Source organism: Mus caroli, chromosome 5 (assembly GCF_900094665.2).
Source record: "Mus caroli chromosome 5, CAROLI_EIJ_v1.1, whole genome shotgun sequence".
Taxonomy (NCBI): domain Eukaryota; kingdom Metazoa; phylum Chordata; class Mammalia; order Rodentia; family Muridae; genus Mus; species Mus caroli.
The window spans coordinates 45,500,431-45,517,339 of NC_034574.1; the positions used below are offsets into that span (position 1 = coordinate 45,500,431).

The following is a 16,909-nucleotide window of genomic DNA, read 5'->3' on the forward strand; positions in this document are numbered from 1 at the left end:
GAAGGGCTTAAAAACTCTCAGATGACGGTGCTGCTAATGCTGATTTTGATGCTGAAAATTAGCTGATTTGGCAATTTGCACCCAATTCACTTGTCACTGTACTCTATGAATGCTTCTCACTATAAGAAGTGATTTATTTTCAAGTAAATGACTCCCGATCTTGTGAGAGTGAACCTCGTTTCTCTGAGTAACACTTTAATAGGAGTAGATTAACATTCTTTATTATAGGGTAGACTCATAATAGGCGTCTAGAGTCTGGGAGGTAATTCTCACCACTGAAAGGAAAATGAATTTTGACTAATTTATAAGTACATACTAGGTTTTTTTTTTTTGAGTTTAGAAATTTTCCATCATGAGAGAAAATTAGGGGTCTGAAACAATAATATAATAGCAATAATCAAAACCGCTCACTGACAAGGTAAAACAAATGGCGATAGACATTAACCCCTTAGTGACCAGAAATGCCTTCTTCTGTATTAATTCATATCAGGCACCATTTGCTCTTGGGTCCCTTTCTGTGGGGACAGAGAGGAGTAAACAGCTTTACACATTTTTCTTCCTTGTCTCCAAAGCTTTCACAACCCCTTGGATTTCAACACAGTTTAACACACTCTGTCGTCCTTAGCACTTTAATTCTAAAAAGGCCCGTTTTTCCAAATACCATTTTTTTTCCATAAGAGAAACTCTCTAGCTGTGATGACTCGTTTCCTGTTGGCAACAATGTAGGAGCCCCTACAGGCTGGAGTCTAGCACGCCATACATCAGTCAGAGATGAAGGTCAGTCAAGCCGCCGTCAGAGAGAAGTGCACTTCTCCAGAGGAGATGCTTACCTCAAATATGTTCGCAGGCTCATTGTTGTACTGGTTGGATATGATTTCCGATTGGTCGCTACACCACTTCAATCCACCCAGAAAGCTGTCTGTATCCAAGTCGTTCACATCAAGTTCAGAAAGGTCAAGTTCAGGAAGATCTGGGCAAAGAGGCTGGTCCTCACCAACCAGAGCAGCACACTGCAAAGAAGACAGACACGGCGGTTATTAATGGCAGGAATTCACTAGACAGCAGTACTATGTCATGAGAATTAAGTCTGGTTAATTCAATGACAGCACCAAAGCTGGCCTCTGGGGCTTTAATCACCAGGAGATGCACCTTCCATTCTTTTTGCCCTTGGCTTCCAAGGGGGTATTTTGTTTAATTTCTTCCATCCAAATTCTAAACTGGGATACAAGTTACGTATCATGTTTCCATGAAGGCCTCCTTGATTCTTCCAGCTAGAAACTAACAAGAAGTTTTCTTACCTCCGGGATGGTTACACTTGATGAGCCTTAGCCGTCTTATAGTTAACTATGAACATGATTTTATTCTGTCCTTATCATAGGACCTAACTGAGAAAAGTCTGCAAGTGAATTTATACCTTGGAGTCGCCATCAGATATAATAGATATCCTTGCAGGGTAGTGGTGGCACATGCCTTTAATCCCAGCAATTGGGAGGCAGAGGCAGAAGGATTTCTAAGTTTGAGGCCAGCCTGTTCTAGAGTGAGTTTCAGGACAGCCAGTGCTATACTGAGAAACCTTGTCTCGAAAAACAAAACAAAACAAAACAAAACAAAACAAAACAAAACAAAACAAAACAAAACAAACAAAACAAAATGGATATCCCTATGAACAACTGCTCACTGAGATAATAGAACCCAAGGATTAGACTAGGAAAACTTCCTCCATGCGCACTCCCTGTGAGTATTATAATCTGTATCATTCATTTAGCAACTAATGATGCAAGTCCTCTAGCTCATCTCTGGCTCTCTTGAATTGTTATTTAAATCATTTACTTTCACTTGACTTTTTATGAGTTCCCTGACTTCATCCTTAACAGGTCAAATGCAAGTTCCTTGAGTTAAAGAACAAAATTCATATTATTTTTCTATGTGACCCTTAGAGCTTTCACTAGAAATATTTTGCAAGGTGTTTGTACACGTATGTGCATGTGTGTGTGTGTGTGTGTGTGTGTGTGTGTGTGTGTGTGTGTATGGTGTGTTGGGTAGGGGTTGACCTGTCACCTAAAAAGAAAGAAAAAAGAACAGAAGTTTTGTACCATGGTTATATTTTGTATTTTATTGAAGTATGTCAAAACCACAGTTATGATGGAGAATTTAAAAGTGATATTTGCACAGAGATACAAAATGGTTTCAATATAATGAAAGGTTTAAATACTTATTAGGAAAACTATTTTAGATCATTTTATATTATATATGCATATATGTATAATAGATAGATAGATAGATAGATAGATAGATAGATAGATAGATAGATAGATAGTGGTTAGATAGTCTTTCCAACCCCCCTGACCTGTTGCCTTCTGAGGCTATCAGAACCTTACCAATGAGACTGTCTCCTATTTAACTGGAGACTTAGCTATTGAGCCAAGTCCCTGTGCTCTAAAGAACCCTACAGATGCTCTTATGATGACAGTAGAATCACCAGGACTTCACCTCTCACCAGTCAACCTTCTGAATCAAGGCACTCCCACACAGAGAAAAACAAGGCCCTCCTGCCTCTGCTTCCCCAGGTCTGCAGAGAAGGTATTTAGTGGCTCCTGCGCAGGCAGCAGCAAGACATAAAGCTGATAAACTTCCCTGCCATTTAGATTTTGAATAAAATAAGTTTTATGCAGAGTTTATTTCTGGAATCCCTGGCAGACTGTATTACACAGTCCGAATGCAGCAGTGTGATCTGAAGCTACACTCTGAGGAGTAGGCACAGGGAAAGGAGACGGGGAAGAGAGTCTGCATATCATGGCGCTTTGTCCACAAGACCACCAGGCCTCAGGGGATCTCCAAAGGCAGGCACATAACCACGCCAAGAGAGAGCTGCATTCGCTCTCTTCGTCTTGGGATTTTCTTTGTAACATCTGAGTCAGCCCAAAATTAGAGATCAGAAAACCTAGCTAGGTTTGTAAGTGGAAGCCTGACTATAAAGAGTAGATCTTGTCTGGATACGGTTAGTGTTTTGTTATGGGTGTAACAATCCCAAGGCTCCATTCTTATCCACACTACACATCCCCAGAGCACAACCCCTTTTTATTAACTCTTCCTCAACACTGTCAGCACAGAGATGAGGGGAGAACTTTGTCAACAGGGCCAAACAACACGCAGGATGTCATGGGTGGAGGATTCCTTTAAAAAAAAAAAAAAAAAAACGTGAAGAACCACAACCAAAACGAGCATCCAAAGGCAAACTAAAGCAGACGACAGCCCAGTGTGCCTCTGGTACTGCTCCAGTTCTAGAGCTCAGAAGTCATGGCTTTCGGGGTGATAGTTTTTTACCGTTTCTCTTTAACCACTCTCTCTAAGGGAGACTAGCTTAAAGAACCTTTAACCTTCAAGGGAAAAAAATATGTATTTGAGTATAACTTCTGACAACTATTGAACACATAAAATTAATTTGTTTTAGCATTCTCTATTTTGCTTTCCCTCACTCACCCACCCTCTCCCAATCCCGTGTGTGTGTGTGTGTGTGTGTGTGTGTGTGTGTGTGTGTGTATTCATGCTTATTCTTGCACTATGCTCAAAATAGTGTTTATGCTTGCCAGTGTTGACATTCTGATCAAATCAGTGCTTCTGAATGTGCCATGATCCTACTTATCAAAAACACATCGTAGAAACAATTTCTTCTGTTATTAATTCATATTTGGACTTGGACAACGCCAGACTTATCAGACTGAGCCGAGTAACTGTCCTTGTCTGACATGCTGATATTGATGGCTGCCCTGTGCATCTGTAACAGGTGTGTCTTGCCTCAATTACACAAATACCCTACAGCCACTTTGCAAGTGTGAAAGCAATTTCACAACTGTAGCCTTCGTTTTTTACAATAAGATTTAAGAGGCCAACACAATCTCTAAACACAAAAGGCTAATTATTGTATGTTATTTCACCCCAACAGACAGTCTTTTCCCTTAGTTAAGAAGCAGACAATAAATTAGCTTAACTGCATGGATGATAATGATTCATTATAATTAAGTATAATTCTCCATTAACCTTTCAGAGGTTTTGGTGCCATTGATGCTAAATTTTAAAGAGAGAGAGAAGAGAGTGAGTGGACTCAGCAGCCTTAATTATATTAATAAAAAGCAGAAACTTAACTTGTGATAAAAACATTAGTTGAACTGGGAGGAGGTATGGAGGCAGGTAAGAATGACAGTCTACGTGAAGAGTGTCAGGTGAACTGTCTCTATCAATCTTAGTATCTTATTGTACATCCCCTCCATTAAGCTGTGAAATACCAGGAGACTCTGAGTAGCTCTGGTGGTTTGGGTTTTTATTAACCAATACACTGTCCTGTCATAAGGGCATAATAGGTTTGAAGATGACAGCAAGCATTAATGATTCAAAAAAATGAAAGCTGCCCACACTACCTGCTGCTTGTAACATTTCGACAGGCAGGAATGATTCCCAGAGCCACAGGCTCGAAGGCACGGGTTTCTAGCGGCTGGCTGTCTACTATGCAGCACTAACTGGCCCGAGACTCAATCTAAGGCTGAGTCCCTATCCCCAACTCCTTAAGAAAAACAAAGAAAGAACAAACTTAAAGCCATGGTTATAAATGGCTACGGCGTTTATTTGCAAACAATTGCAGGAATTTTGACTACTAAGGCAAATCTCCCTCATCTCCTTTAGATCACAGCTCTTCAGTCACTGAGCAGTATCGGAATGATCCAAGAGGTAAAAATGAAAGTGATTCGAAGAGACCTATGGTGCCAGCCAGACAACCACCCACGGGTTACGCTGGCTACTCCAACAATTAGGACTTTGAAGCCACTTAGAACTCTGACTTCAATAGCCAAGGGACACATGAATTATCTATATCTATTCTGCCTTGCCAAGAAATCACAACAAGATAACAATAATTATAACCCGCAAATCCGATCTGCCAAAGCCTAGGGAAAGCAAACGGAGCCAACATCTGCAGACCCAGCAAAGAGTTAAGAACCCAGGGCACGCCTGGCTAGATAGGAAAAATGCATTCGCAGGCGGCCTCGCCAAATCATTTTTACTTTAGATGTGTATCACTGCACCACACGGACATCTTATTTAATCAAATCACGTGTGGCACTTGACCCTCCCCCTTACCCTACGTGCCCCCGCTACCGGGAGGAAGCACCATTGTTAGTTAGCAGCTCCGATCCTCCGCGCAATTCAATTCGGGTCCATCTCACCAGAGTCCACAAAAGTTTCACTTGTTTTCCAACTTGCTCAAACTTTCCCCGAGAACATTCCATTGTACTGAATGCAAACACGCTGAAGTCCTCTGGCCCCAGCTAGACTCCAGAGATTACGGGGAAACTGCTTGTGTTTTTTCCTCCCCTGTATGAATTGTAGCCAGCAGAGACTGTGGAATTGATGTATTGCGGTCTATTTTTACACAAGCAGTGAGCAGCTCCACACACGGTCTGCATAAACTCCATTCTCTCCCGGCTTCAGGCAGCTCTCCGTGGTAGAGAGATTTAACCGTTCGGTTTCTCGCCACAGAAGCAAACAGAAAGCTTTGCTCTCTTAAGACTGGGATTTTTTTTTTTTTAACTCGCTAGCCAACCCTTTCAGCCACACACAAGTGTTTTAAAGGAAACAGCACTGTCGTTTTGTGTTCTGTGGGAAAAGCAACCTAACTCAGACCCAGCAGGAATATTTAGGGTCTTGTAAATTCTCTGTTTAATGAACAGAGAGAGAAGGGCGGAAAAGATAAATCCTGACGAGAGTCAAAACGGACTCTCTTTTTAACACAATCCATTTTAATGTTTATCCTCATTTTCTTATAAATAGAAATGGCATTTTTCCAAGCAGGCCACTGAACACTGGAAAGACTTCAGCTCCTGATTCATATCAATATCTTAGAGCATAAATATTGCATATGAGTAGAAACAGAGCCAAAGGCACATGGAAAGAGTTTCTAACTGCTACAGATACTGATGACAGCAGCTAAGCTTTGATTTGCTCAAGGCATCTCCGAGCCACCTTAAAATAGCAAACTTATTGGAGTTAAGATAAGATGGAGATTTCCCCCTCCAAAAGCTCCCGCTGAGCCACTTTCTATGTCCCCTCCTCTCCCCTAGCCCATCCCCCCTCCCCCTCCAGGAATCATTGCATCTGAGAGAAGCTCCGGTCCTGCAATACTCAGCCCCAGCTCACCTCTATGTCACTCCATACAGAGTCTTGGCTGCACATGTCCCAAGCCATCCAGCTCCCGAATGACGCCAGTCAAGCTTTTTCAACTCCAATCCACTCTGACACACAGCACACACTCATGCAGGCAACCAGCCCCTTACTGAGAGTGAACTGAAGGCACCTGTCTTACTACAGTCCCCAGTCACATGACAAAGCTATTAAAAAGTAGGCTGGGCTGTCACTCACCCAGCCTCCCTTCTCCTGTGCAAGCTTGCTGCACAAACTCCTGACGTCACTCCGAGGCAGCCCTCTGCCTCAGTGAAGTAACGCTTAGAGAGAGAGAAAAAAAAAAATAGAAGAAAGAAAAGGAAACACTTGGCCTTTGGGAGGCTTCAAGCATCACACTGTGACTGAAGCCAGCTTTGAATGCCACCAACTCTAAACCGGAGCCCTGCTCACATAATAACTCAAATCTCCTGCAATCTTTTTTTTTTTAATTTATTTTCCATCCAAAACAGGCAAATAGCAAAGGTCCCCTGTTACTGACACAGTAACTACACCCTTGCCTAAAATGTGTGTGCTTTAAGAAATGGTTTCCAAGTAGCCCCAGACTCAGCTTGGAACTGAAGCAAGCACTCCTCATGTGATACATTTTCATGAGATTCTTTTTTTTCCCCCTCCCTATTAGAGGAGTGTTTGAAAGCAACACCCCCCGTTTTTCTTTCTCTCTTTTCTTTCTTTCTTTCTTTCTTTCTTTCTTTCTTTCTTTCTTTCTTTCTTTCTTTCTTTCTTTCTTTCTTCCTTNTTTCTTTCTTTCTTTCTTTCTTTCTTTCTTTCTTTCTTTCTTTCTTTCTTTCTTTCTTCCTTCCTTCCTTCCTTCCTTCCTTCCTTCCTTCCTTTGTTTCTTTCTTTGTTTCTTTCTTTCTTTCCTTGTTTAGTCAACAAAACAGCCACATTTGTTTAGGTCTAAACAAATTTCTCTACCCCAAATCAGCTGTCTCCTTGGCAGTAGAGAATGCGGTCTCCAACAGTCTCCAAAACTGTTACTGCAGTTTGCCTTGCTCCTTGTAAAGCAAGCAAGCCACAACACCCTAGACTCTTGAGTTCCCCCCCTCATGATTCTTTCTGTGGATCTCATAGGCTCCCAGAAAACAAATGCTAGAAAATACAATTCCTGCTGCCATCCCTGAAACAGCTTAGCTACTCAACTGCCCCCACCCCTTATTTCTTTTCTCATATGTAGCACAGTCTTCCTCATGGCTCCAGGGTGCCTTTTTGAATAAACATTGGATTCCAACCCTAGTGCCTTGGGTTGTACAGTTTGTTTTTGAAATCAAGAATGTCCAGGGAATGAAGGAAAAACACTGAAATGGTATCAGCAGAGATACTCATTTCTTGAGCTTTGCTTACTAATACTTTTTTTTGTCGTTCCTGAGTCAATGAGGGGTAATGCAGGTGCCACTGTTTTTCCTGTGACATTACAGACAGAGGCCAGAACCAACTCTCAGCACTTTCCATAACGCTTGGGTGCTCAGACTTAACCCTTCCAGGCCCAGTGAGAAATGTACAGGGGACCTTTGAAAACATATTTTCACAATACCTGAAACCCCACAGACTCAAAAACCAGCTCATTTCCTTTACTTGACAGTAATTTAGAAGAAAAAAGTCCCTATGTATCTAAACATAATTTATAAAGCACCATTCATTTAAACTCCTATTCCACTGAGGTTAATTTAATGTGTTCTTTATTTTCTCTCCCCTTGGAAGGAAAACATTGGTGACTTTATATAAAAAGTCACTCTCAGTCTGACTTTATATAGTCAGTTACTAATACAGTAAAGTGAAAGAAAGAAATTCAGCTCGCGCACACACACACACACACACACACACACACACACACACACACACACACACACAAAGCCCACCAGCCTGCTGTTTGCTTCAGACCCCGTATAAGGGGTCTGTTTGCTTGGATGTCCACAACTAGTAGACAGGGAAGAAGGTAATGAAATCGACAGTTTGTCAATCAGTGAACAGAACAAGATGGCCAACAGCTTTGACATTCTAAATTAGGTGAATATACTTCACTGCTACAACTGTCCTCTTCCAAACATCAGAAAGGTATTATTCATTAAATTTTCTAATTCAGAGAGAGAGAGAGAAAGAAGACAACCCTGGGATCATTTTCTACATGCAATTAGTAGCCTTACTCTGTACTCCCACAAAGAAACACTAATTTTTCTTGCCAATTAGATTTTTACTTAATGTAAAACTTCAGTAAACTATTAAAATTCAGGACAAAGGTCATGGGTTCTACTTTCCACACAGTCAACTGTGAAATAATACTGGCCACCTAGCTATAGAGAGTCGATTATTAATTATTATCAAGCAATCCTGGCATCCTGATGGTAACTGATACTTTGGTTTCTCTTTGTCATCCATTAAGCATCCACCATACATTTTAAAAACCTCATCCACACCTCTTCTTACAGATGGTTGCTTGGACTAGATAACTTTGCATGACTGTTTTGGTATCTTAACTTGCTCACACTGAGTTGTGGCAGGATTTTCTTTTTCTTTGCTTTGAAAAGAGAATTTCTCTTCTTTCTTTCTTTCTTTCTTTCTTTCTTTCTTTCTTTCTTTCTTTCTTTCTTTCTTTCTTTCTTTCTTTCCGCCACCTAATTCTACTTAAAAAAAAGAAAGAAAAAAGAAAAGAAAAGAAAAGAAAAAAAACTAACCCAGCACATCCATGAAGCTAATGATCTGCTTAAAACAGCCACTCTGTCCTCTACCTTCATAAAAATGGGTATGTGAAGCTAGAGAGAGCACAGGGCTGATGAACACAGACACACTGCCCTCTTCCCCTTGTGTTTCTGCTGCTATAGAAGTCCATTTTAAACTGATTTGTAGAGCGAATCAGAATACCTTCTACTTGTTTCTTGGGCCTCAAAATTACAACTCTAACAAGAAGGATATTTTAGAAGTCTTATCATTTGCTTAATTAACTCTTCAAATTAAAAGTCCTCTTCTGTCCAGCTTTTTGCTCTTCTCAAGAGAATTTAAATTGTTAGTTGCTCACCAACCTTGGGTTTTTCTGTCTCCCCAGGCAGTTTCTATATTTAATTTTCTCTCTGTCTTGACTCCTGTTGCGCTCTCTCTCTCTCTCTCCCTCTCCCTCTCCCCCCACCCTGTGTGTGTGGTGTGTGTGTGGTGTGTGTGTGTGTGTGTGTGTGTGTGTGTGTGTGTGTGTGTGTGTGTGTGTGTGTGTGTGTGTGTGTGTGTGTGTGTGTGTGTGTGTGAAGCCTGCCTCTCACTTCTTCCACCACTTTGTATAGAGGATTCCCAAATGTTTGCTTTTAGCAAACTAATGTCTACAGAAACTCTACAGTGTGTTCGGCCACACATTAAAAGGGCTGACAGACAGAAAGGGTATACAACATGAATACAAGGGAGTTTACCACTGAAGGAGAGGGGAGAAACTAAACCTTAAGGAAGGAGAATCATTTTCTATAAGAAACCAAGTCTCACCTTGTTCAAATATTCCTTTTACCCTGAAAAATAAGCCATGTGCAGGGACAAGGTCCTTATACTGATAATCCCAAGTCAAATCCAAATCAACCCATGTTTTCTCAGAACAATGGATAAAGGTATTTATTAACACTTGGTGGCTGCCTATGGTGCTTTGTAACTACACAGGGTGGATTCCATGCCCAGAGAATCCCTCCTTTCAGTAGTTCTGTTCACATTTCTTTTCCAAGATCCCACCATTGTGTGGAGGCAGAAAAACTTGTGCTTTAAGTTGATAATGTGAAAGGGTAGAGCAGGTGGAGATAGGGATCCAGGAAGATGGGGAAAGAAATTTCAACATTGTTTTAAATATATCTGAGGACCTGTGTGTTCTTCCTTCCCCACTCATGTCCCAAAGAATAGACGTGTGTGTGTGTGTGTGTGTGTGTGTGTGTGTGTGTGTGTGCGCGCGCGCGCGTGTGTGTTCTTCATACTCTATTATATGTAACAGCATATTTCTAAAAAGTGAAAATAATCCCACAAACCAAAATATCCAAAGCCAAACACCATAGACAATAGTAAGACCATGAATTTCAGTGTTAACATTGTCCTATGATCAAAGCAGGAATCTCAGAAAAATCACAGCCTGATTTTCTTTGCCCACTTCCCCTTATAAGCTTGAAATAATGTACACAAGAGTGAAGTAGAGGCCAAATCGTTAAAGAAGAAAGTGTAGAGGAGAAACCATGGGCAGCCAGAGGCAAGAGCAGCATGCCCTGTAGGACACACTAATCAATGAGGTCCTCAGAATGCTTGCTCAAAAGAAGTTATGTGCCCACTCTACAGCTAAGCAAAGTGCAGCAGCCAGAATGGACAGACAGATCTTGAAAAGCCCTTCTTAGAAGAATTAAAGTATTTACCCTCAAATCAAAGGTCTTGCAAAAATCCACGAGGAAACCCCTGGAAAGACATATGTACAAAAAGAAACCAACATTTCCAGGACTTCAGCCTGCCTAAAGCAGTCTAACAGAATGAACAGGAGCCTGACCAGAATCACTAACATTTGTAGAGTTAATCATTGCTAAGAGGTATAAACTGTTTGCTTTTAATTCCTAAAGCGCCCTTGATCCTGACACCCCCCACACACCACTTTCTGAACACATACTTTGGGACTCTAGTTTGAAGCTCAGACTGTGCAAGAATGATTGAAAGTAGGCTCAAATGTAACAATGTTCCCAAACTCAGCCTGATTTTATAGCTAAGCTGTAGGTGCTGTCCAAGAGAGCAAAAGATCTTTCAGCAAAACATGTAGAAGAAAGTGATAGACAACATTAAATGCCAGTTAGCATTTGTGTAATTTTTTCCTTCCATTCTTTTTTTTTTTTTTAATAAGCAAGATTTGATCAACATGTTGAGCAACTCAGCTCTCATCCCCAATAAAACCTGCAAAGCCCGGTGGAACACAGCCAGTCTCAATTAGACCTCAAAATTTGCTTTTCACTTTGTTTTTAATATAGCAACCAAAATATCATGAAAATTAATCTGAGCAGTAGTTTAGTATTAGACTATTCTAAGAAGAAAGCAAGAATTGTGCTTACTAGGAACACAAATAAGAGATAATAAAGTGTTGAGTAAAATCTGATAGTGTCTGATGTGCAAATTGGACATATTTGTGAAGCTACAGATATTTTAATTTATCGTAATTTTTTCAAGTTAATCCATCTATACTGTTCAGAGTGATTATTTAGATAAGAAATGTTTAACACCGTTACTTACCAGTATTATTTTCTGAAATAAAAAAATAAGGCTTATTGCATATTTTTAAATGTGGAATGTATTAAAAAGTTAAAGTGTGACTGTGCCCCAAAGTATGTTATTTAATTTCGTAAGAACGATGTTTTTATCTTCTTCCCTGTGTTTGGTGAGGACTGGAGGAAAATTGGAATATGGATTGTTTAAATGAAAAACAGAAAAAGAAATCAAACTGTGCTCCTGTTTGTTAGTTCTGGAGTTGAGTCTTATACTTATCAGCTTAACCATTTGTTATTTTATGGGAGAAAACATTACTTTACAAATAGCCTCAAAAAAAGGAGGAGAAGTAGGAAAAAAGGAGTATTGTTTGTCTTTTCTTGATCACCTCAGATAGCCTGGAAGATTTGAGGGGTATTTCTTTTTGTCCATATTTTTTCAGTACCTTCATATTTGTATCTCACTCGAGCAAGTTAAAATGTGTATCTCCAAAGTGTGGAGGCAAATAAATGGATTACCATCCTAACTAGCAATTAGAGAGAAGGTAGGTGGACATGAGATAAATTTTGTACAATAAATGAAATCTTACTTGATATTAGCAAATCAGACATGGGAATTTTAAAGAAATTTCCTTAGTAAAGAATGATAGATCCAGAATAGACCTTCACTTTTCATAACTATATCTAAAAATATATTTATTACATACAGCTGATAGGGTTACAAATAGTATATTTTTCCTAGAAGGCAAATAGGTAATATATCTAAAAAAATATTCTAAGTGGACAGTCCCATAGCCCCAGAAAATTGAGTTCTACAATTGTCCAAAGAAATAAGAGAGGAGTACCTAAAAGATTTTTTAGTGTGAAAATAAATGATGCTATCCTACTTGTATTGTTGAAAATTTAAGTGCAATGTAAAAACCTTGGGTGGTCTACTTAACAAATTATAAAGCAATGTTTATACACATGGAATCGATGTTATTGTGAAAAATCTTATACAGTTAATTGCATAATGGGAAATCGTTTTAAATATATCAAGGTTTCTCCTTAGATTTGAAGTAATAATAACCATAAAAAGTCTACCTAAAAAGTTACAAACACATAATGGCAGAAAGAGTAAAAAGGTGGTAGAGAACAGACACAATGTTCACAGTTCTAAGGACACTATAAACATGTTAATTTTCTTTGGTGTGTGCCTATAACTTCCAGGTTTTCTTAGCTATACATACATCCCATATATTCAGAAGAGGACTAACTATCCTTTTTTATTTAAGAAACAGAGAGAGACAGAACTAGGGTCAGGACACACATGAGATAGAACAAGCAGAAGCAGCCCCGGAAATCCAGTGTCATCCTCAGATATTCCTTGTCTGTTTAAGAGGAAGCCATGGCGATAAAGTCTAGCATTCTTTCCCCCCCAAGGCTGTGAATTCTGGCCCAGTGCTGAGAGAAATCACTGCTTGGTCTCTTAGAAATCATCTCAAGTCTGAGTTTCAGAGGACAGAGGCGAATCAAATTTGTCTGAGACATCACTACCATCTTTATTTTGTTTTCTTACTGAAAACATTATCAAATTAGGCACACACTATTTTAAAACTATAGTTACCCCCAGAAAGGATAAAATTTTAGCCTCTTACATAAGGTATCTGTTTGTTTTTCCTGGTTTTCCTTTCCTTTTGGCATACAGGTCAGGAGCATAAATCAAAAGAAGAAAAAGAGAGAATGGTGTCTCAAGCATTATTTGACGTAAAAAGTGAGAGCATTTCTTAGGAAGAGAGCCTATTGGTTTGGGAGTGGGAGTAGGGTACAGTTAGAGAAGTGCTGACTGATACCTGCTCTAGATGGGGCTTTTAATAAAGCCACCTGGCATTGCCTTGATGGGAAGAACACCATTCCCATTTCAAATCAGTGACTTATAAAGTGACCTTCTAAAACAACCAGTCTCCAAATGTGGAGCTGCCTACACAAAAGATCACACAGCATCGCCCTGTTTTGGAGATGGAACTTTCAAATAGCAAATGGGATCAATTCATCTTCCTTTTCCTGGAGAAGAATCTACAGAAATGGAAGCTTGACTGTGTATCAATTAAACTTATTATGCCTATAGTTTCTCAGGTCTTTCCTTCCTACATGTGGCTGGTGATTATTTTGACCATAAGGAATTTAAGAAGAGGAAAAGTGAAATGAAAGCCAAGTCTGGATGGTTCAGGTGATTTCCTGGAGGCTCAAGTCTATCTGTTAATAATGTCACTTTGTGGTTCTTAACTCAGCCCAAAGTAGAAGAATAAAGCCAAAGTGGACAATGCTTCGGTCTTCACATGACTGAGTCACTAGCCAATAATATGACTATGGATTGTTCATTCACTGGTGTTGGGCCTTAGTCTCTTTTATCTTTCAAAACAGATAGATTCAATTATGTCTAGGGTCATTCCCTGCCAGATGTAAATACCATGGTGTGACCACCTTGACAGAAATGTAAACAAATCAGGAAAAAAAAACCTTTGCACAGAGTGAACACAAACATCTTATGTTATAGATTCTGGGGTCAGTGATAACATACAAGTCCCATATCAGTTTGTAGAAGAGAACACAGCTTTATTTCTTTTCTTCTTGTGGGGATGTAATGACTAACTGTTCTAGGAAAAGAACTCAAGAGATCTGATACCTCTCACACGCTAAACCACATGACACTATGTCACATGCCAAACAAAGCTACTGTTTGCACAGTAAGTCAAAAAACCACACAACTGGTATGGTAGTGGCTATTTACTTACATCTGCATAGAGACAGAATATAATATACTGACATGTGATTTGGTTTTTACAAGATAAGATTGCAGTGTTACAGAAAGAAGACTAAAGAAAGAAACCGAATCCTAAGGTTCAGCTTTTGTAAAAACCCAAGTGAGTTTTGTAGCATGTAATCAGAACTTCGAGTAACCCTCTTGTCTGTTAATAGCATAATCATGCTTCTTAAATAAAAACCTTGCATTGAATAAAAGAATTCTGTGTGAAATTTGGAGGGAGGGGATCATATAAGACTGTTGTAGAGTGCGAAGGAAGAAAAGGTCAGACACCTGTCTATTAGCATAAAATTATTATTATTTTTTTGACAAACAGGTATATGCATTTATTCCTTCTCAGGAACAATACCTAAAAAATAAAATAATTAAAACAAAACAAAACCAAAAACACCCTCCCTCGACCCTCCCTCGGCCCTCCCCCGCAAAAGACAAAGATGCACACAGACACATCGGGATATATGAACAACCGAATCAACCCCATTCAACAGAAGCGGGAATCCTCCCCCTCCCCCCCCCAGAGGGACAGAATCAGAACTGTAAAAATCGGAGTGAAGATTGCTTGCTGTAAAGCCTGAGAACTTTTTTTTTTCCAGTTGGTTCTTCTGAGAGGCTATGACACCTGCAAACATACATAAAACCTAATTTTTCTCTTTTATTTATTTATTTTTTGCTACACTCTTCAGACTAAGCATGCAAGACATACATGTGACTAAGTATGACTGAGTGAAAGGTATATTTTTTTAAATTTTTTTTAAACTCATTCCCTAAAGGTTTGAACTGAGGTGTGTGTACTAACAGTCCTCATGCTGTTATCTTTACTCTTGTCTAGCTACACATGCTGAGAATGAACTAACCTACCAGATTTTTACCCTCTTTTGAATATCTAACCAACAACCACTCAGTTTAGAAGCACAGGGCCCCCTTCCCATGACCCGGCCTGGCTACTGCCTACACACTGTGTAGCTGCCTGGAAAAGATGGGGGGTTCTGGGGGGGTGAATAAAATTATTAAAATATGTATTAATATATTGGGGACAGAGTGAAGGGTAGATGGTTGATGCATCCTAGGGATTATGACTTTCTTGTCCAAGTATTTTCTCTGTACATTCAACTCTTTTCAGCAAGTCATATATGATTTGCACTTCAGCATCTTCTATAGTCACCTGTCTGAAAGGTTCTCTTAGGTTAAATGAATAGCCATAAACACTTTTAATTCTGAACCAAAAATTTGGAGAGGGGGTGATAGAGACAGAAAACTAGGAAGGGAACAGGTTGGTTAAGTCATAAACCTCAGACAGGACAATGCCTTGGAATAGCAACTGGTTAGCTCCAAGTCAATACCATGGTCCTAGCGTAACTTCATAATTTGCCGCAACCAAAGGAAAGGAACAAGGAAACAACTAGCTTAAGGGTGTGTAAGTTCAGTGTCTGTTAGTCAGCCTGTGAAAGGGGCTGATGAGATTTTTCATGTTGAATAACCTGTATTCTATGCCTTTCTCTAAAGTCTCCAGGTCCTGCTTTGTACAAGCAGTTAAGCAGATTGGTTGCTCTTTCACCTCCTTTCACAACAGAAGTCTCTACTGTCAAGATGGAACTTTCTATCTTCCATATTCATAGATTTGTTTCCATGAAGAGTACCTAAAAATAGGCCACACCTAACCTATCCCACAGCTTCACAAAGAACCAAGTAGACAGTCAAACCTGGAGCTCTGCTGTGAGTCTTTTCAGCCTGTGTGTTCTTTGTTTCCTTTAGCTTGTCACCTAGGGCCACATCGTATGGAAAAGCCTTGAGCTTTCTCCCAGTGGCTTTCTGGGATGTGTCATGTACTGACATCTCCTGAGAACCATATCTCAGCTGTGTGATGTCACTTTTAAGGGAATCAAATGCCCCTAAACTTTTAAAATAATAATCAATGGTAAATAAACATATTCCTTCTATTTTTCTATTATGATTTGATTATTAAGATTCGAATACTTGAAAAGCTGAAAATGAATAAACTTCACAGACCCAAAAGTACACATCTCTATGAATATAGTGGGATATAATGGCTGCAGCAAAGGAAGGCAGACACACACACACACACACACACACACACACACACACACACACACACACACACACACACACACCTCTACAACCCCCATGATTCCATTTCAATAAGACATCAAAATGGATGAGGACCCATGCAGCTGGAGGGCAGCCTCGGCTGCACTTGGTGGCAGCTAGAGGAGGTGGTCCAACAGCAGCAAGAGTGCACTTGGGGAACTATACAGAGTTTCCTTTTTTGTCCGTTCTGGTTACTACATGGGTGTGATTAATTAGGGGAAATGAATTTATCTCAGCCCTTTTGATGAGGGTTGACGTTCATTAATGACATTATAGTTCAGCAAAGGATTAAAGACATTGAGAAGAAAAAGACAGTAATATTTCTATACTACCATGTTTAAAAGTTTGTTTGCTTTCTGTTAATAAAAAAAAATTCAAATTTCAACTTACTTTCTTAGGTCATTAAACCACTCAGAAACTGAGGAGTGAGACAGAGAATCAAGAAACTAGAAACAAAAAGCCTGATGTCTAGGGTTTGTTTATTCCACCTTGGACAAACCACTTAGCTTCCTAAATCTTTGTTTGTTTATTTGTTTGTTGTTTATGGATGTGATTAAGTACTATATACACGTACTTCTTAAAT

At 39.6% G+C, this 16,909-nt stretch overlaps 1 protein-coding gene across 4 annotated transcripts in view; it reads right to left on the reverse strand.

The window, feature by feature from the left end:
• The window catches only part of Ppargc1a (PPARG coactivator 1 alpha), a 662,401-nt gene that overhangs the window by 92,819 nt on the left and 552,673 nt on the right, over positions 1–16,909 (reverse strand). Inside the window, exons 1-2 of one of the 4 annotated variants that reach the window (XM_029477626.1) lie at positions 5,217–5,487; positions 831–1,010 (exon numbers count right to left, since the gene is read on the reverse strand). In XM_029477626.1, the coding sequence (XP_029333486.1) occupies positions 831–1,010; positions 5,217–5,279 (243 nt within the window). In that variant the 5' untranslated portion in view covers positions 5,280–5,487. Of the gene's footprint in view, positions 1–830; positions 1,011–5,161; positions 5,185–5,216; positions 5,488–6,186; positions 6,374–16,909 lie in introns of those variants that run through there. The other 3 variants (XM_029477627.1, XM_021162166.1, XM_021162167.2) reach the window with 3 other exon arrangements.